The sequence below is a fragment of the Malaclemys terrapin genome, chromosome 11 (assembly GCF_027887155.1).
Source record: "Malaclemys terrapin pileata isolate rMalTer1 chromosome 11, rMalTer1.hap1, whole genome shotgun sequence".
NCBI classification, from domain to species: domain Eukaryota; kingdom Metazoa; phylum Chordata; order Testudines; family Emydidae; genus Malaclemys; species Malaclemys terrapin.
This window is the reverse complement of record NC_071515.1, coordinates 77,965,683-77,986,212: the sequence shown is the minus strand read 5'-3', so window position 1 is coordinate 77,986,212 and position 20,530 is coordinate 77,965,683. Positions and strand designations below refer to the sequence as shown.

The window sequence follows — 20,530 nt, the reverse complement described above, 5'->3', positions numbered from 1 at the left end:
TGGGGAGGGGGAGGAGGAGAGGGAGGGGTTCCCGGGGGGGGGAGGGGAGGGTTCCCGGGGGGGGGGGGGTTGTTCCAGGGACGATTCTCTGGGGAGGGGGAGGAGGAGAGGGAGGGGTTCCCGGGGGCGGGAGGGGAGGGTTCCAGGCCCAGCCCAGAGGCAGGCTCAGTTACACAGCTGCAGTCCCAAGGGGAAGGGGATGTTCACAGTGCGGCAGGTGAGTGGGAGGGATCCCAAGAGGGAGGGTCAGGAGGAGTTTAAGCATCTCTCCCCCCCAGAGGGGGGCAGTGGCAGGTGGGTGTAGGGGGCTCCCAGATGGGCTGGGGGATGGAGTTCTGCGAGGGGAGGGGCGAGCGTAGGAGATGGGGCCCAAGACCCAGGTGAGGGGTGCTATGAGTCTGGTTCCCTCAAATATCTGTGGCAGGAGCCCAGTTGGTGTGAAATTCAAACCCAGGAAGTGTTTTAAACTGGGGAACTGCTGTCTCCCAAAGCACCTCGGAAACTGCTACTAAGACTTGCCTTTCTCTGGTAGCTGGCGTCTTACGGGTTCTCAAGGTGCTTTCCATATATATGCGTGCAGGTGTATATCAGCCTTGCAAAATCTCCCACGTGTCCTTTGCCACAAAGCTGATCATGAAAAAACAAACGATATTTTACGCACCTGCTAAAAATATTTCTGAAGTTATACAGGTGATTAGAATTTTGTAAGGCTGACGTGTATCTGACCATCCGCCATGGAAATGCAGCCACCTCTGGCATGGAAATGCAGTGACGGTTTAATAGCACACAGCAACATCATGGAACTGTTTAGAACAGGGACTGACGAAGAATCCTGTATCCAGGAGGGAATTGAAGAAGGTGGAATGGAATTGACCAAATGGAAATTTGTTCATTGCATAAGCATTCATTGTGTGACTTTTACATCCATGTAGACGTGTCTTGGGATGCAATCGGGACATTTATTGCCACTGAACTTAGGTTCGGGTGTGAGAGGTGCGGGTTCAGGTGCCACCCATACGCTGGAAACAGCCTCATTGTCTATGGGACTGGTAACACAACCGACAGACGGCTCTGGAGCCAGGCCCTGCTGCTTGGTACCTCCGGTGCCACTGGCGAGGTTATTGAGGAGAGTTACTTGGTGAGCGTCGTGCCATTACTAAGCCCACCTGGGCAATGCAGGCACCAGGGTTAGGCTAATGCTTTGGACTAGCGGAAGAGGCAGTACTGAGAACTGGTGTAGACTTGTGTCACGGAGTCGCCGGGCGATGCTCTGGAAGCCAGGCAGGACTCTGGGGAGCCTCCTCTCCCTCGGAGCAGACTGCCTTCAGGGCAAGAAGCTCACATGGCTTCACCTCCTGGGTCTCTCCTGGGAGCATTCAGAATATGCCCCTCCGTGCACTTCCCACAGCGAGTCCGCCCAGGCAGGGTCCTGGGGAAGCCAGAGGGTTCTGCACCCCCACTCCGCAGTCAGACGTGACTCTCGGCCAGCCAGTAACACAGAGGTTTATTAGATGACAGGAACACGGTCTAAAACAGAGCTTGTAGGTACAGAGAACAGGACCCCTCCGCCGGGTCCATTTCGGGGGGGGCAGCAAGCCAGACAACCCCGTCTGCCCTCACTTCCCGTCCCCAGCCAGCTCCAAACTGAAACCCTCCAGCCCCTCCTCTCTGGCCTTTGTCTCTTTCCCGGGCGAGGAGGTCACCTGATCTCTTTGTTCTCAAACACCTTTAGCATCTCCTTGCAGGGGGGAAGGGCTCCGGCCATTAGTTGCCAGGAGACAGAGTGTCGGCCATTTATGCACACTGGCCTTTATCCCGCCAACTAGAGACTTAAGAAATGCATAGGGGAAACTGAGGCACCCCTACAGTATTCAGAGGAAACATTAAGAACAGTCCCGCTTTGTCACAACTTGCCTGGCTCCCAGCAAGGTGGTTTGGCTGGGGATTGGAAAGGGGGTTAGAAGGCTGAGCATTGCTACCAAAAAACCTTCCCTCATGACGCCCCCAACCCTGACACCCCCTTCTTCCCAATATACCCCTGCCAACAACAGCAATAAAAGAGGAAATGAATAAAATCTTAAAACCCCCAAATCTACACCAAGCAGAGAGAGATGCACCAGAGACCCCATGAAATTCACTGGGGACTTCTCTATTGCTCCTGATTTAATGTGGAAGCTGTCCAGAAACTACAGTGACGGGTGACAGAATAAAACCCATACAGTATCACAGACCTGGCTTGTGTATAATAAGATCTGTGTATGAGAGAGAACCTGATGGTGGTCAGAGAGATTAAGGCCAGAAGGGATCTTATAGCCTGACCTCCAGTATATCACACATTGCCAACAGCACCCTCACACAAACCCTAAAACTGAAATGAGACCAAATTATTCCAGCCCTCAGGGGACTATGCTGTTCTGTGCCCCAGGCAGAGAATAGGAGGGACCGAGGGGGGGATGAGAGGGCCTCGGAGCGGGTGTAGCTTTCGACAGCACAGATCAGTGCTTTGCCCCATCGGATGGGGCATTACAGCTGGACTGGCCAAAACACTGAAGACTAGACTAGCTTGGCCAAGGGGGAGTGGAGCCGGTGGCTGAGGAAGCCTTTTCCATCTCTAATCCTGCTACAGTTCTGTGCTCATACCTCATCCTCTGGCTGTTTATATCGTGGCAGTGCCTAGGAGCTCCAGTTATTGCCCCCATGGTGCTAGGCGCTGTACATACACAGAATAAAAAGACCGTTCCTGCTCCAAAGAGGTGACTGTCCAAGCATAAGACAAGAGACAACAGGTGCACACAGACAGAATGATGGGGGAGCACAAAATCGGCAGGTGAAACTGACCTGTCTAGTCCCTGTCCCAAAGTGTGAGTGAGTGATATAAATGAGTGACCAGCACGTTCACTCGTTCAAAATTGAGTTGGATGTTTAAGTCTTGCAGCGAACCCATCTGATCCCCCCAGACAAAGCCAGCTGGAGGCAGAGGGTGGCAGAGGAGCCCTAGGAGTTGTGGGAGCTGGTTGTGATTCAGTGGGGGCTCTTGTCTCTGAATTGGCCTCAACTCCAGTCCCCCCGAAAGGGGCCGGGGCCGCCTCTGGGCTGAGATGTAAAACGGAGTTCCTGACTATCTGCGATCACTAAAGGACACCTAGGCACTTCTCGGAAGAGCCAAGATGTTTGTCCTGTGTCCTGGTCTGGTAATTCTAGTGTCCTTACGACTTCTCCTTCCTTGCGTTCATCTCATCCCTCCTCATCAGAGAGTAGCTCACTCATGATGCATCAGGGAAACAGACAAGTAGGTGACTTAGTTGTCTACTTTCACTCATGTATCTCTACAATTCCCGCGGCATTTCAGCTGCTCCCAGAATTCATCACATCCTGGCTTACCCCGCTGCATAATGTTGCTGCGAGCTGTTCGATAGCTGCATCATGCCGCTGCAGAGGCGGCTGCATGTCACTGTTAGGTGAAGTGATCCGAGTGTTTGCCTTGGGCATCAGCCTGTAGGTCTGCAAAATGCTTTGAAGTCCTTTGGGCCAGTAGTGGTTATTGTTACAATTCAAAAATATACATTATTCATGACAGGTAAGAACTTTAGCCAGGCTTTTAAAAAGAGATTGTATTTCGAGCACCTCGATATTGGGTGTCCAATCCAACCTGAGACACCTTAAAAGGAGGCACCTCTGGAGTCTTGTGCTCTCCAGCCCTTTCAGTGCCGTCTGTATCTTTTCAGAAAGAGATTTACTCCTCCGCAGCCCGGTGCAGGTTGGTGAGTGAAAGGCAATGAGTGCAGAAGTGGTGACTGCAGAGCCGGCCGGAGGAGAGATGGATGCCCTGTGCCCAGGGCTGCTGTTGCCCACCTCGGGAGAGGCAGGAACCGGAGGAAGTCAGGGGACCTCCAGTGACGGTGTGGCAGGGACGTCCCCGCTGACTGTGGGACAGAGCTTGTTGCTGACGGATGCGTCCATGGCTGGGGATGGAGCTCATGCAGAAGCAGCTGAGGTGGAAATATTTGTAGAGGCTGTGGCAGGCAACGTGTCTCTGAGCAGTCCAGGCAACACCACAGGTATGGCACACATTGAGGGGGCAGCGCTCTACGAGAATCAAAGATCCTCCCGAGGGGTCGTCCCCCTGCCATGCCACCCGCCCATGTGTCAGGGAGGCCAAGGCTAGTTCTTTAGTCCCTTCTCTCTGGAGTCGCAGACCGGACACTCCAGCCAGTCTTGTGGGGCAGGTTGTGTGAATGTGTCTTCCCGTGACGCCCATCGCCACCACTCGCTGCGAGTGCCGGCCAGGCTGAGCAATGTGCAGTGACCAGACAGTCCCTGTCCAGCCCTGCTCAGCACCGCGGGTGGCCTGACCTCTAAGCGCCGCCGGTTAGAGGCCGTGGCACGTTGTGAGCTTAGTCGATGATGTCATGGTGAATCCGTTCAGCGGGCTGGACCTTAACAGGCGCAGCCTGGGGCACAAGCAATGCGAGCTCCCACCCCTGCCCTGGAGTTCAGTCTCCAGAGCCCCTTGAACCCTTGGCTTATCTGCTGAACTTCCAACAAATGGTCCGCTTGGTTCTGGTCTCTATCCTTTCTCCCCTCGGTTCTCTCTAGCACCCCTCGCTGTAGTGGTGGCCTGTGTGCTGTGCCTGCCGTTCACCAGAACTAGCCTGAAGGGCCTCCCATCACACACACACTTCATGTCTCCCATAACATACCTCGAAGATAGGGACAAAACTTGCTGCCCTTGACCTGAGCTGCGTTTGAACTGGTGACCTCCAGGCGAAAGGCTCCAGGTCTCGATTGCAGCTGTCTGATGTGCGTTCTCTCTCTCTCCTCCCACAGAGGTCTTGGTCAAAGTGGTTGAGCTGTATTTCTGCCAGAGGTGCGGCCAGAGCTTCTCTGACCCCAGCCTGCTGACCCAGCACCAGTGCATCACGTTAGCAGCCCCCGAGCACCTGGAGCTTCCGGGGGAGCTGCCGGCCCTGCCCAGCGAATGCAGAGGAGAACCAGCTGTCTGCCAGGAGCCGGCGCAGAGCTCGCCAGGAGCAAGCGGGCAGGACGGGGACCTGGGCTCCGCTGCTGAGCAACTGCTGTGCCCCATTTGCAGGGGGGAGTTTGTGCTGCCCAGTGAGCTCAAGGAGCATTTTAAGACCCATCGCAGCATCCCGGGGGCCTTGGCCTGCCCTGAAAAAGTCTGCCACTTCACCGCGGCGGACCGCAAGCAGCTGCGTGGGCACCTGCGGCGCGCCCACAAGGTGTCCCCCGTCTCCTGCGCCTACCGCGCCTGCCCGCTCGTGTTCCGGAGCTGCCAGGACATGAAGCTGCATCACAGGAATCACTTCCCCTTCCACTGCGGCCGCTGTGACTTCGTCAGCTCCAACGCCAAGCTCTTCAGGCAGCACACACAGGGTCACTCGCCGGAGAGCAGGGGGGGCCGCGAGCCCCCCGCAGAGACGGGGCGGATGGAGGCGACCTGCAAGTGCGACTTTGCTGCCATGGGCGGGCAGGTCCCCAGCAAGTCCCTGCGTCTGCGCTGCGGTACCTGCTGAGCCAAGGGAACGGGGGGGGAATGGGGCGGACTGAGAGCTCTCTGTCTACAGGACAGACACAGTGGCTGGCAACAGGGCGAGCGCCCCACCTTGCCCCTACCCAGGTGCCTCAGCCCTAGGGCTGCCAGGGGAGCTCAGCATGCCAACAAGGGGGGCCCCTCACTGCCAGTTGGGGTGGAGATTCCTGCCCCGTAGCACCTGGCTGAGGCCATCTGGCTACTTCCCACAGGGGTGAAATGGCAGTGGGGTGAGCGGTCGCTGCTGAGTTAAGCTGTCCTGCTGGGTGGAGCCACCTGGCTGCAGGGAGTGGGGGGTGTATAATGACGTCCCAGTGACCTGGGGGTAGGCGACAGACGCCCCTCCTGTGCTGTTAGCCGCTAGGAAGCGGCTCCTCTCCCCAGACGCTGATGGCTAGCTCAGCAGTGTTGCTCAGTGGCTAGGGTAGGAGAGAGGGAGAAGTCTTGGGTTCTTCCCCCAGCACTGAGACTGACTCACTGCGACTCTGAACAAGTCGTTTCCCCTTTGGGCTGTAAAACGGGGGTGATGCTCCTGACCCACCACCCAGGAGCGGGGACTCAGGGTCCACAAAGCAGGTGGGATCCTCCGATGGGAGGCAGAGCAGCAGGGTCGAGTGTTGCATGGTCCTTCCCTGGCCTGTTTGGGTTGGTCCAGTGGCCAGCTGCATGTGTGCATCCCCATTAATGTGAGAGAAGCCCGGCAGCCCGGAAGGGGAAGACGCCAGGGTCAAGTGTCAGCGGGGGCTGCTTGTTCCTTGAGCACTGAGCTTTGAAAGAGCAGGTCCCTCCTGGGCTCTGGTGTTTCCCCTGGGGTGCGGCTAGCCGGGGGAGTTGCAGAGTTCATGCCGCCAACCTGAAGGGAAGCTTTATGGCTCAAAGTGCTGCGACTGGAACTGCAGGCTGGGAGAAAAGAAATCCAGATCGTCCCTGAAAAGCAGGAATAAACCCCTAAAGAACCAAAATTCCCAGCTGCTCTCTACTAGGATACAATGGATGGTCCAGCCATTGCTCTCAGCCAAATGACCAGTGCCTGGAGACTACAAGTCCCAGCATGCAGTGCTCCATCTGATCTAAGCAACCAGGCTGTCCCGCATCCTGGCACCTGTGGTTTGAGCCGTAGGCCCATATTAAAAATGAGGACGGCTGCACTCAGCTCTGTTCCATACTAGCTAAGTGTGGTCCTTAGGCTCCTGCTGAGATCCTTGGTTTGGGTCATCGGCATCTCCACCAGAGGGGTTGGATCATGGATTTGTCTCGCTCCAAAGAATCATAGAATCATAGAATATCAGGATTGGAAGAGACCTCATGAGGTATCTAGTCCAACCCCCTGCTCAAAGCAGGACCAATTCCCAACTACATCATCCCAGCCAGGGCTTTGTCAAGCCGGGCCTTAAAAACCTCTAAGGAAGGAGATTCCACCACCTCCCTAGGGAACCCATTCCAGTGCTTCACCACCCTCCTAGTGAAAAAGTTTTTCCAAAAAAAACAGCCGAGCTCCATCCTCTTCGGACCCCCCTCTTCAGGGAGTTTAACTCTTTCCTTTTCCCTTTGAAGCTGCTGGGGAGATGGTAGAGGAGGCAGAGAGTTCCCTAGATCAGACCAGCTGGGAAGCAGCAGAGGAGGTGGCTGGCCACAGCGTCCCTGGTGGCACCAGGGAAGCATCTGACGAGGGTCAGAGATTGTCGGCAGAGGAAGAAGACTCTGAGAGCACAGGTGATGAATCGCTGGAGGAGGAAGAGGAGGAGAGCGCCTATGAGGCAGAAGCCAAAGGAGATGAGAAAGTGGCTTCTAAGAAAGCCAAGGCACCTCGGGCCCAGCAGTTCAAAGGTAGAGTACCTCATTCACACGTGAGCGATGCGACTGCTCCAGGAGCTGGTGGTCAAACCTTTCACTAGCTGGCTCACACCAGAGCTGGGTGACGAAGGCACAGCAGTGGGCAGTGTGGGCAGGTCAGGCAGAGGACGCGAGATTGTGGGTTGTTTATCTAGGAAAGCAGAAGAGCTGGACGAGACTTGGCTGATGTTTGGGGGATTTCCAAGGGCATGAAGGGAACTGATTGGTCCGTCCTCTGATGCTGCCCCATATTGGGAACAAAGGTCACAATGGCACTAGTAACAAATAGTGTACCGTGAACTGTGGCTTTATGCCACAGGGCTGCCCGGCGTGGGGGGCAAGTGGGGCAATTTGCCCCAGGCCCCACAGGGGCCCCCACGAGAGCTTCTTCCGCTCCGGGTCTTTGGCGGCGGGGGGTCCTTCCGCTCCGGGACCCGACGCTGAAGTGCCCCAAAGACCCACGGCGGGGGGTCCTTCTGCCCCGGGACCCGCCGCTGAAGTGCCAGGCTGCCAAAGACCCCAGGCCACCTGAATCCTCTGGGCGGCCCTGTTACGCCATGCCCAGTCAGCGTGCCTACGAGGCTATGCCGGAGTGCCTGCTTTGTGAAGAGGGGCTGGATAATTTTGTTAGCAATAATACTTGGTTACATTTGCTAAAATAGGGACAATCAATCCAAATGCATACGCTCAGGAAGGTTTCCCCGGTGAACTGCATTGCGCTGGGCTTCACTTTGCTATAAAGTATTGGCCACTAGCTTCTGCAGTAGGCAAGATCCTGGGTTTGATGGGCCAAGTGGTCTGCTCTAGGCTGACCAGTCCTGTGCCCCAGAAGAGGGGACCGTAGCTTTGCGCTGCCGGGTGCACAGGGTGAGCTGGGCCAGGCCAACGCAGAAATCCCAGAGGAGCCGGGGATTCCTGCTGTGCCATCTGCTGGAAGGTGGGATGGCCCCGCAAGCAGGACCCAGTGGCTGTCCTGGATTCTCTCTGCAGAGAAGTGAGCCCTGTGGGCCACGGGGGCAGAGCCTGTTGGCTTCCCAGCAAATCCAGCCCCAGGAGCTGTTACGGTTCTGAACGTGAAATCAAAGCCTGTTTGGGATGGTGCCTGCGAGTGGCGTGTCTGGGGAGCCACAGCTCTGTTCAAGGGACAGCCGTGACAGCCAGACAAATTCCAATGAGAAATTAGGCACAAATTGTTAGCAGCGAGGGCAGTTAACCCCGAGAACAAACTCCCCTGGGGAGTGGGGGATTCACCAGCTTTTGGTGGCTTTAGAGCGGCCGGGCTGCCTTTCTGGAAGATGTTTGAGCCAAACATGAGTTACTGGGCTTTGCAGAGGGGTAACGGCCGGTGATAAACAGGACTCCGATTAGATGATCTAATGGCCCCTTCTGGCCTTAACTCTGGGAATCTAAGCACACCTGGAGATTCGTGGTGGTTTTCACACAAACCTTTATTTGATCCCTACCTAGCAAAAAGAAGCATAGAGTGAGTGAAGCCTGGTACTAGCTCCCGCTTCTGGCAGGGCCCGAGCCCACTGGAGGCAGACGTTAGCAAAGGTCCAACACCCAAACGCTTGAATGCTGGGCTGTTGCGTCTTGATTCAGGTGTGGTAGGTGCAGTGGGTTGGCTGATGAAGGTAGGCTGGTCCCCTCTTGCTCCAGACGTGGCTTCTGGCGGCTCGTCAGCATAGGCAGAGTTAGTGAGCGTGTGTGTGACGGGAAGTGGACATCGCTTGGGGGCTGACATCCATGCAGCCAGTAACGCAGGTGTCCGCAGGCAGTGGCTGGCTCCGAGTGCAGGGTTTGCTGTTGACATGCCTGCGTGAGGCTGGCTTCCTCACCAGGAATGATCAGCCACCCCAAATGAGTCTTTGGTTGTGGGCTCCATTTATTGTCCAGATGACCACAGGCTCGGGGAAGGAAGGCAGCACTTCCAGCCAGGCCTTTCCACCCAGCCATGACTCCTGGGCTTCCCACCTGGAGTCTCCCATCCTCAGGGACCTCTGCAGGAGAGAGTCTCTTCCTGCAGCTTGGCTCTGCAGTTCCCGCCCAGTAGGGCCACTTACTCCCATTCCTGCTGGGTCTGACCCGGCAGCTCTCCGTGCCCTGTTGTGTGTTGGCTCCGGGCTGACCGGGGATGGTTTCCTTTGCAGGGGATGTAGCGGAAGGCTCCGAATACCTCTTCAAAACCCACATGTGCCCGGAGTGCAAACGGTGCTTCAAGAAGCGGACGCACCTGGTGGAGCACCTGCACCTGCACTTCCCAGACCCCAGCCTGCAGTGCCCCAACTGCCAGAAGTACTTCACCAGCAAAAGCAAGCTGAAAATCCACATGATGCGAGAGACGGGGGAGAAAACTCACCGCTGCCCACTCTGCCACTACAGCTCGGTGGAGAAGAACGCCCTCAACCGCCACATGGCCAGCATGCACGAGAACATCTCCAACTTCTACTCCGACGTCTACGCCTGCCCCGTCTGCCAGGAGACCTTCCGGCTCAGCCAGGCGCTCAAGGACCACCTGAAGACCCACAAGACCGAGCCGAAGAGGCTAAGCTGCTTCCAGGACGACTGCGGCTATTGCAGCGAAGACCGCAAGGAGTTCATCCGCCACCTCAAGGAGGCCCACGGCATCAGGGCGGTGGAGTGCAAGTACCACGCCTGCTCCCTGCTCTTTGGCACGGCCGAGGCCATGGAAGCTCACCGCAAAACCCACTACGCCTTCCACTGCCAGCAGTGCGACTTCGTCTGCTCCAACAAGCACATCTTCCGCAAGCACAAGAAGCAAGGGCACCCCGGCAGCGAGCACCTGCAGTGCGGCTTCTGCCCCTATGCCACCTTCAACCCCGTGCAGTTCCACGACCACGTGGGGAAGATGCACGCCAACGAGAAGATCCACAAGTGCACCGAGTGCAGCTTCGCCACGGCGCACAAGAGAGTGCTCATCCGTCACATGCTGCTGCACACGGGTGAGTCGCCTCGCCGGCTGGCAGGGAGCCACCGCCTCTCGGCTTCCCCAGCGCGCTGCTCTTCTGGGGGGTCGATCCGCTGTGCTGTGCTGCTCCACCGGGCGGGAATGTGAACTAGTGGTTAGAGCACGGGACAGAGTCAGGACTTCTGGGAGGGGCTGGGAATCCAGTGGTTAGAGCAGGGGGCACTGGGAGTCAGGACTCCTGGGTTCGGTTCCCTGTTCTATATCCCTGGGTATGTCCCTTAAGCTGGCAGATTGCACTGCCAGAGGGGCAGAATACCAAGGCAAAGCCGCCATGCTGTTCCTGTGTATGGCTCTCATCAGACCTGTCCGCAGTGCAGCGTGGCATGCCAGGCCCCGTCCCGTGGGGAGGGGGTCATTGCCCTGGCAGCTCCGCAGCAGAGAGCGGTGCCACATCTGAGCTTGAGGAGAGGTGCAGGGATTTGGGCTGGTCCTCGCTGGAGCCAAGGCGAGAGCAGGTCACACAAATGAGAGGAGCCGGTGCCTTGCACATTCCCTCGGAGGGGCCGGCGGGCAGAGCCCTGTCACCTGCTGCAGGTCGCTGGCCAGTGGGAGCAGTGGTGATGAGATGTGTGGGGGGAGGGGGAGTGTGAAGTTATGGCCTCTCTCCACCCCACATGAGTCGATTCTTTCTCTCCTGTCACTAGGGGAAAAGCCTCACAAGTGTGAGCTCTGTGACTTCACCTGCCGGGACGTGAGCTACCTGTCCAAGCACATGCTCACCCATTCCAACGACAAGAACTACATGTGCACTGAGTGCGGGTACGTCACCAAGTGGAAGCACTACTTGAATGTGCACATGAGGAAGCACACCGGAGACCTCAGGTACGTGCCTCTGGGTCACCCCTTCCGGCGACAGCCAATCTGGTCCTCTCTCCTGTCCAAGCCAAAGCCCCGTAAAGAGGGTGGGGCTGGTCATCTAGCTCAGGGCGTCCCAAAGGCAGCCTGTGGAGACGGCAGGTCCCTGCATCTGATGCTCCCTCTTGATCCACAAGGCCTGGCTGTTGCCCATGCTGAGGTCTGTAGGCGCTGTGGGAGGCAGGTCCAAGGTGGCTGCGGCCTGTTCCGTTCATTGCAAATTAGGGATGAACTGTGGGCCGTCGCGGCTCTGGGATGGGCAGCGCCTGGCTGCCGTTGGCTTAGCGGCCAGCGTTCTGCATCCTCACCCACTGAGCCTGAGTACTCCTCCCAGTCCCAGATTCTCCTCCTGGCCTGCAGGGGCTGGAAGTGCTGCCATCTGCAGTAACTCCCGTGTGGGGACCAACCTCAGGGCGCTAGTCGGAAGCAGGGCACACACCGCAAATTGGCTGAGAGTTCTCTGCTTAGCTTTCCCCAACCAGTTATCAAGTCTGAACTCCTCAGGCGCTCTAACAGCCCAGCCATGGAGTCACAGACAGTCCCTTGCCACCCAGGTGAGCCTGCCCTTGTGATAGCTGGTCTCTCACAGCTCGAATCCCAGCAACAGTCAGGTTACTCCCAGGCCAATTGCAGCTTAGATCTCACCCCAAAAATAATGCTTGTAGCCAAGCCTGTAATAAACGATGTACAGGTTTATTATAGAGGACAAGGAGATTAGAGTCGTTTACAAAGTTAAAGCAGGTGAACATACACACGCAAATGAATAACAATCTTAAGTTTCAAAAAGTAATAGAAGGTATATGTGCTTTAGGGCTAACCCAGGCTAAGCAGCTGGGAATCTCTTGCTTATACCTAGAAACCTTGCACCCCTGAATCCAAGCAGCATAGAGATCCCTAGTTCCTTTTGTGTGGGGTTTTTATCCTCCTCCTGTCATGTGATCTGAGCTGCAAACTCAGCTGATGAGAGGAATCCGCTTGCATGACTCATCTTCACACACAGGAGAGCAGAACAACCAACGTCTTTTGTCCTCCTTAATTTCTCGCAATAGTCCCTCAAGTGTCGAAAGGCCTTTCCTGTTAGGAAGGACGAACACCTTCTGTTGGAAACCAGCAGTTCACACTAGTTAATGTCTCTCTTCTGGCTGGTGATTTACAGTCACAGAGGCTCAGGGCCGGCTTTATGATCCGCGGAGCCCGATTGGAATACTCGGTGGTGGTCCGGGGCTTCGGAAGCACTTCGGCGGCATTTCGGCGGCGGGGGGGTCCTTCGGTGCCATGGAAAATCCGGAGCGGACCCCCCACCGCCGAAATGCTGCCAAAGACCCCCGGAGCGGGGCCCCCTTAGGCGCGGGCATGGGGCCCTCTTCGGCGCGGGGCCCGATTCCGGGGAATCGGGTGAATCGGCTTAAAGCCGGCCCTGCAGAGGCTCACAATACAACCGCTCCAATATTACCGTGCAACACGGCACACAGCTGTTATAACTGAGATTAATGCTGGCAGCCACTCACAAGCATTCAGTAAAGTCTAAACATGTTCTTATAACCCTAGGGCCTCCCTTACCAGCCCTAATGCACAGGGGAACCAGACTGGTCCCAGCCCTGAATTTATCAGTGTTCAGCTGAGACATGGGGACCTGCCAGCCTCACAGAGGGCTGAGCCACTGGCTGCGTGCGTCACGTGGCGTAGCAGCTGTCCCTGCGACCTGCTGAAGGACAGTGGTAATAGGCCCTGCAGAGAGTACAGCCCTCGCCCAGATGGTTTGGTGATCCCACTGCCAAGCCTCCAGATTGGTGAGGGTGAAGCAGAGGCCACCGGGAGTGGGGGGAATCCCTGAGGCTGTGCCAAGGAATTGGGCATCCCCAGGCTGGATTGACGTGAAGGGCAGCACAAAGGGCCTGATCCTGAGAGGTGCCAAGCACCCACGCGTCCAAGGAGATGGCTCCAGAGCGTAATAAATTACCCTGCGCTTGTTGTCACCTTCTGGGCAGCGGAGTTGACTGTCAAACCCCGTGCGCTGGAGTGGGTGCCCTCCCTAGCCTCCCTCTGGCAGATGCGTCCTGCTGTTCCCGTAACCGTGGTCAGGCCGTCTGACTGTCTGACGTCTCTGGCAGGTATCAGTGCAACCAGTGTTCGTACCGCTGCCACCGGGCAGACCAGCTGAGCAGCCACAAACTGCGCCACCAGGGCAAGAGCCTGATCTGCGAGGTGTGCGGCTTTGCCTGCAAGCGCAAGTACGAGCTGCAGAAGCACATGCAGGTGAAGCACTCGCAGAACTACCAGATGCCCGTCTTCCAGTGCCAGTATTGCAGCTACCAGACCAAGTACAAGCAGGCCCTCCTCAACCACGAGAACTGCAAGCACACCAAGCAGAAGGAGTTCCGCTGCGCCCTCTGCTCCTACTGCACCTTCAGCAACACCAGCCTCTTCTTCCACAAGCGCAAGGCCCATGGCTACGTGCCCGGCGACAAGGACTGGCTGGAGAACTACGCCAGCAAGGAGCTGGAGATCAGCTCAGCAGACGTGCTGCTGAACTACGACATCAGCGTGGCTCTGAGGTCCGACTCCAACTCCTCCCTGTCCGGGAAGGAGCTCTGGCAGAAAAGCAAACCCTCTGCCGTGGAACCCCAGCAAGAGGCTTCTCAGCAGGCTTTCGTTGTGCCCCTCCTTGACCGTGCCGCTGGGCAGCTGGGAGGCAGCGCTGAGATGGCGCGTGGACTGGCAGAGGAAGAGAGGGGTTCTTCCACCGACATGGGCCCCCTGGAAGATTCCCGTGCGCAGGCCTCGTGCGCGATGGCGGAGGACTCGGGGATGCTGAATGATGCCGGCGACGCTGTCGAAAGCTGCACGTTGCACTTGGAGACGCTGGACGTCTCGGCAGACTCTGTGCTGAGGCTCGGGGCCAGCGAGCCTCCGGCAGCCCAGCCAGAGAATGCAGATGCCCTGAGCTGCAAGGACCCGGCCTATGACGTTCTGAGCTCGCAGGACGCGCTGGTCCTGGAAGAGAACGACAACGGGCTCGAAGACGTCCCTGACTTCGAGGAAGAGCCGGAGGTCCAAGGGCAGGAGAGGCTGGAGGGCAGTGCTGGCGGCTTGGCCTGTACCGCAAATGCAGCAGAGAGACACGAAAAGGACACTCAGCGGGGGCCTGAGGATCGCTGTGACGGGCAGTGCTCCGACGTGCCCAGCATGGCCTCCGATCCCAACGCAGTGCCAGAGACTAGAGAGGCCAGCATGCAAGAGGCCTGGTTTAGCATCATAAAGCCAGCTGAGCAGGGCCATTTTTCTGCCCCCGGAGACCCAGCCTCCCCGTGCGCCGAGGCCAAGGCGGGGCCACAGTCGGAGTTGGTGCTGAAAGCTCTCCGGAAGCAGGACAAGGAGCAAGCGGAAACGCTGGTCTTAGAGGGGAGGGTGCAGATGCTGGTGGTTCAGTCGGAGAGCCAGATCTTCAAGTGCGAGACGTGCTCCTACATCACGCGGAAGGAGAAGTCCATGGCCCTGCACGTCAAGGCCGGCTGCCAGAGCCGGAAATCCCCGCTGGTGTGTCGGGAGTGCGGCGCCAGCTTTAAGCAGCAGCGGGGGCTCAACACCCACCTCCTCAAGAAGTGCCCCGTGATCCTGAGAAAGAACAAGCCGCTAAAGCCCACCGTTCAGGAGCAGCCGGGCAGTGCAGGCGTGGAGAATGGCAGAGGAGGATCGGAGGACGGGGAAGCGAGCAGCATTCCCGAGTCCCCCTGGGAGCTAGATCGGGTGCCTGTGAAAGCATCCTCCACGAGCAGGCCCTTCCCCGAGGCGCCGTCGGTGGGCAGCCCAGCCCCCAGCAAGGCACTTGAGGATGCAGCTGAGACCACGGTGGCAGAACTGCCCGTGCCAGGAGACCGTGCCCAAGTGGAGGAAGCCAAGTGTCCGTCCCTGCCTGAGAAATACCGGCTGGAGCAGGGAAAGCTCCACTGCAACGCCTGCTCTTTTGTCTGCTCCAGGGTCTCCACCATCAGCTCCCACGTGGAGGACGGGTGCCGGAGCCTGGAGCAGTTCCGATGCTCCCTGTGCTCAGAGGCCTTCCGGTCCAGGCGGGCCCTGAAAAGCCACCAGTTGGAAAAGCACGTCAAGCTGGAGTCCTCCCGGCCTGCGGGAGAGGAAGGCGGCGCACGCGCCAGGCCGCTGGAGGAAGGAGCGGCTCCGGGTGGGCCCCGAGAGACCAGACCAGCCGGCAAAGGGAAGGGCCAGCCCAGCAAGGCCGTGGGCATGACGGCTGCCAGGAAAGCTGCCCGGTGCAAGAGGCGGCGCTTCTCCTGCCCCACCTGCCCCTTCACCTGCCACCAGGAGCGGGCCATGAAGACGCACAAGAAGCGAGGCTGTGTCAAGCTGGACGAGTTCCACTGCCCCGCGTGCCCCTTCACCTCCAAGGGGGCCAACGCCCTGCGGCTGCACCGCAGGCTGCACCGCAAGTACCGCAGCAAGCGGCCCCCGCTGCAGTGCCGGCAGTGCGACTTCACCTGCAAGCAGGCCCGCTGCCTCCGCCAGCACGTCCACATCAAGCACGAGGGGGTGAAGCCCCACAAGTGCCTCTACTGCGACTTCAGCACCACGCGGCGCTACCGGCTGGAGGCCCACGAGTCGCTGCACACCGGGGTGGGCCGGATCGCCTGCAGCGTCTGCAGCCAGACCTTCGGCACCAACTCCAAGCTGCGCATCCACAACCTGCGGGTCCACGAGAAGAAACCCACGCACTTCTGCCTCCTGTGTGACTACAGCGGCTACCTGCAGAACGACATCACCCGCCACGTGAACAGCTGCCACCGGGGGGAGCTGCAGTTCTCCTGCGCGCGCTGCGAGGCCCGCTTCAGCTCCGAGACGGCCCTCAAGCAGCACGTGCTGCGCCGGCACGAGGAGAAAGTCTCCCACCGCTGCCCGCACTGCAGCTTCGTGTGCCACAGCGAGGCCACGCTCAAGTGCCACGCCCAGAAGCAGCACCCCCACCTGGAGTGCGGCACCTGCAAGGAGATCTTCGCCAGCCGCGAGGCGCTGGAGGAGCACAAGACGCTGCACTTCAGCCACCGCTGCGACCACTGCAGCTTCGCCGCCAAGGAGCGGCAGCAGCTGGTGCGTCACTACGTGGAGAGCCACGAGCCCGCCGCGGCGCAGGACAGGCCGCTCAAGTGCCCCTTCTGCGACTTCGCCTGCCACCACCAGCTGGTCTTCGACCACCACGTGAAGGGCCACGGGGGCACCCGCGTCTACAAGTGCGCCGACTGCGACTACACCACCAAGAACAAGCAGAAGATCACATGGCACATCAGGATCCACACCGGAGAGAAGCCGTACAAGTGTCAGCTGTGCAAGTACGCCTGCGCTGACCCCTCGCGCCTAAAGGTGAGCGCCCGGCTCCTGAAGGGGGGGGTCCTTCCCCTGGGGCAGCGCCCGGCTCCTGAAGGGGGGGGTCCTTCCCCTGGGGCAGCGCCCGGCTCCTGAAAGGGGGGGGTCCTTCCCCTGGGGCAGCGCCTGGCCAGCTGCCGCCCGGCTCCTGCAGGGGGGGGTCCTTCCCCTGGGGCAGCGGCCGGCCGGCTGCCGCCCGGCTCCTGCAGGGGGGGTCCTTCCCCTGGGGCACCGCCCGGCTCCTGAAAGGGGGGTCCTTCCCCTGGGGCAGCGCCTGGCCAGCTGCCGCCCGGCTCCTGCAGGGGGGGTCCTTCCCCTGGGGCAGCGCCCGGCTCCTGAAGGGGGGGTCCTTCCCCTGGGGCAGCGCCCGACCGGCTGCCGCCCGGCTCCTGCAGGGGGGGTCCTTCCCCTGGGGCAGCGCCCGGCTCCTGAAAGGGGGGTCCTTCCCCTGGGGCAGCGCCTGGCCAGCTGCCGCCCGGCTCCTGCAGGGGGGGGGTCCTTCCCCTGGGGCAGCGCCCGGCTCCTGAAGGGGGGGTCCTTCCCCTGGGGCAGCGCCTGGCCAGCTGCCGCCCGGCTCCTGCAGGGGGGGTCCTTCCCCTGGGGCAGCGCCCGGCTCCTGCAGGGGGGGTCCTTCCCCTGGGGCAGCGCCCGGCTCCTGAAGGGGGGGTCCTTCCCCTGGGGCAGCGCCTGGCCGGCTGCCGCCCGGCTCCTGAAAGGGGGGTCCTTCCCCTGGGGCAGCGCCTGGCCAGCTGCCATACGGCTCCTGCAGGGGGGGCTCCTTCCCCTGGGGCAGCGCCTGGCCAGCTGCCACCCGGCTCCTGCAGGGGGGGGGTCCTTCCCCTGGGGCAGCGCCTGGCCAGCTGCCACCCAGCTCCTGAAAGGGGGGTCCTTCCCCTGGGGCAGCGCCTGGCCAGCTGCCACACGGCTCCTGCAGGGGGGGGTCCTTCCCCTGGGGCAGCGCCTGGCCAGCTGCCACCCGGCTCCTGCAAGTGGCAGGGGGGGACCTTCCCCTGGGGCAGCGCCCGGCTGGCTGCTGTCCAGCTCCTGCGGGTGCGGGGGGGAACCTTCCCCTGGGGCAGTGCCTGGCCTGCTGCTGCCCGGCTCCTGCGGGGGGGGGGGGGGGGCTTCCCCTGGGACAGTGCCCGGCCGGCTGCTGCCCACTCCTGAGAACAGGGTAGCGGGGAGTGTCTCCTGGGGCAGCGCCCGGCCCGCGGCTGCCCAGCTCCTAGCTGGGACAGTCCCTTGGGGCAGTGTCAGGCCCTTCCCTGCCCCGTCAGTGGGGGGAATTAGACTGCCCAGAAATGAGCTGCTCACAAGACACACACGCTTCCTGGTGCTCAGGCAGGAGTGAGATCCGAGCAGGGGCTGGCGTGTCTGGCTGCAGGAAATATCGTGTCCCCATGTAAGGGTCGGCCCATGGCCGGCCAGTCACAGTGTACAGAGTGGGGACGGCCCTGTGCAGGACAGGTAGTTCTGCGGGTCAGGCTGGGGAGGGGGAGGAGATGATATTCCACATGCACGGCCTAGAGAACTGAGCCAAGTGCTGGGTTCGGGAAGTCCTGAGTTCTAATTCTGGCTCAGCCATGGATTCCCCTTGTGGCCTCAGTCACGTTGCCTTGCCTCTTGGCCTCAGTTTTCCCATCTGTGCAATGGGGGGTGGCTATCCTGCATCCCCTTCCCCCTGCGGTATGAAGGCCTGGTCAGCGTTAGCGGGCACCCGGTGCTTTGACAGGGTGCAGGCGCTCAGCGTTACTCTAACAAACGGGTCCCGTCACTGTAGGAGGTAGGCTGGGCAGTGGGCCCAGAGGACCTCAGAGCCTGGCGCTGAAAAGGACCAGCCCCTGGGCATCGCACAGCACAGATGCGAATAATCCCTAGCTCTTACCTCAGGCCTCTCAGCTGGATCCTTACCCCCATGGTACAGCTGGGGAAACTGAGGCACGGAGCCATGACTTCCCCATGGTCACCAGTGGCAGAGATGGGAATAGAACCCAAGTCTCCTGCCACCTGGTCCAGTCCTCTAGCCACTAGGCCACGCTGCCTTGACCTCGCTACAGAAGACAGGGCAGAGCCAGGGTGGGCTGGCCAGAGGGGTTGTGTCCGAGTCTGGTGACTGCCGTGCTCTCTCTCTCTAGTACCACATGCGAATCCATAAGGAGGAACGGAAGTACCTTTGTCCGGACTGCGGCTACAAGTGCAAATGGGTGAATCAGCTGAAGTATCACATGACCAAACACACAGGCGAGTGCCGGGAGGGGCGGGAAGCAGTAGCCCCCACAGCTGGGCCGGCGCCAGGTGCTGAGTCCTGCAGGGCCTGGGTCAGGTCCAGGCAGGGGGCTCTTCTCCCACTCGGCACCAGCGGTGCCTCTGAACAACTCCCGGCGCCCCGTGAAATCAGCGAGCAGCCCAGCAGGGGGAGGGCACTCTGCGCCGGCTCCGACCAGGCCGTGTCGTCCTTCCTGCAGTGGGTTCAGCTGGTCTAAAGCGGGAGGCTACACATCTCCCCGCAGGGGGGTGCATGCTGGGTTCCCCTGCTGCCCGAGGGGTGCTTGTGGGCAGGCCCCGGGTAGCCGGCTCCCTGGAAGAGGCAGCAGGGTCAGTGGTGGGGCAGGAGACTTAGCTGGGGCTCCTACAACAGGAGTGGCCTGAAAGTTTTCTAAATACTACTCGCAGTGGCGAGCAATTGGCAGCAGGGGGCACCAGACTCCTAACTTCCTGCACTGCAAGGGGCCCAAATTTATGGGGTGGGGGCACAAGCCCAGGCCTCTCACTGGGAACAGGAGTGTGGGGCTTGTTGCTGCCGTGGGGAGAGAAGGGTCCAGCGCCCTCGCTCCCCCCACGCGTGGGGCGGGCTGGTGATGGGGAGAGAGTGCTGGGCACCCCCGTTCCCACAGCCCCCTAGCGCGGGGGTGGGTTGAAAGAGCCTTGGAGACTGAGCTCCCTTCTCGGGCAGGGAGCCAGCCTGTTTCCGGCCCCTCTCCCGCCCCAACTTGAGTGGCTCCGTCTCCCTGCCCGCAGGTCTCAAGCCCTACCAGTGTGACGAGTGTGAGTACTGCACCAACCGAGCCGACGCGCTGCGCATCCACAAGGAGACGCGGCACCGCGACACCCGGTCCTTCATCTGCGAGCAGTGCGGCAAGGCCTTCAAGACCCGCTTCCTCCTCAAGACCCACCTGAAGAAACACAGCGAGGAGAAGCCTTACGTCTGCAACGTCTGCCACCGCGGCTTCCGCTGGGCGGCCGGCCTGCGCCACCACTACCTCACCCACACCAACGAGCACCCCTTCTTCTGCCGCTACTGCAGCTACAAGGCCAAGCAGAAGTTCCAGGTCATCAAACACATCCAGCGGCACCACCCCGACTGCGGCCCGGGCGACCTCAGCCAAGGGGTCGGCAAGGACGCCAGCACCCCCACGCTGCACCTCCATGACGTCCAGCTGGAGCCCCCCAAGCCGGAAGGGCAGGACGCGGTCCAGTCATCGGGGCAGGGCTAGGCTGGAGAGAGGCCAGCTCCCCTCGCACTCTGAGCCCGAGAGAGGGCCCAGGGCCAAATCCTCATGAGCCTCGCTCGGCGCTACTGCAAGTCCCCGTTGGCTCGCTGCAAGCACAGGCCCTGTTTAAAGTGTATGTGTGTATAGGCAAATGTGTATATGGGATGTAAAATATGCGGTTGTATAAAAGGACTCTCTGAACTCGTTTCTAATTCTGGTGGGACTCCGTTTCTTTGCAACTTTGGCTTCCTTTCATATGCAGTGCCACCCCCACGCCAGCACGTGCTGCTCTGCCATTCCTTTATCTATTCTACCCCATTATTACCGTGTCCCATTGACTGTCGTTGTTCCACCATGTGTCTGTGATGCCTGTTATATCAATATCCTCAGTAAATACCGGGCACTCAAGTTCACTCGTCTTAGCATTTAGACGACTAC

At 59.8% G+C, this 20,530-nt stretch overlaps 1 protein-coding gene across 1 annotated transcript in view; it reads left to right on the top strand.

The window, feature by feature from the left end:
- The window catches only part of ZNF142 (zinc finger protein 142), a 20,974-nt gene extending 670 nt beyond the window's left edge, over positions 1-20,304 (top strand). The window contains exons 2-9 of the mRNA XM_054044690.1: positions 3,726-4,058; positions 4,828-5,523; positions 7,106-7,378; positions 9,535-10,347; positions 11,018-11,195; positions 13,340-16,598; positions 18,737-18,842; positions 19,620-20,304. Coding sequence (XP_053900665.1) covers positions 3,776-4,058; positions 4,828-5,523; positions 7,106-7,378; positions 9,535-10,347; positions 11,018-11,195; positions 13,340-16,598; positions 18,737-18,842; positions 19,620-20,095 — 6,084 coding nt within the window. The 5' untranslated portion in view covers positions 3,726-3,775 and the 3' untranslated portion in view covers positions 20,096-20,304. The remainder of the gene's footprint in view (positions 1-3,725; positions 4,059-4,827; positions 5,524-7,105; positions 7,379-9,534; positions 10,348-11,017; positions 11,196-13,339; positions 16,599-18,736; positions 18,843-19,619) is intronic.
- Positions 20,305-20,530: the final 226 nt, after the last annotated feature.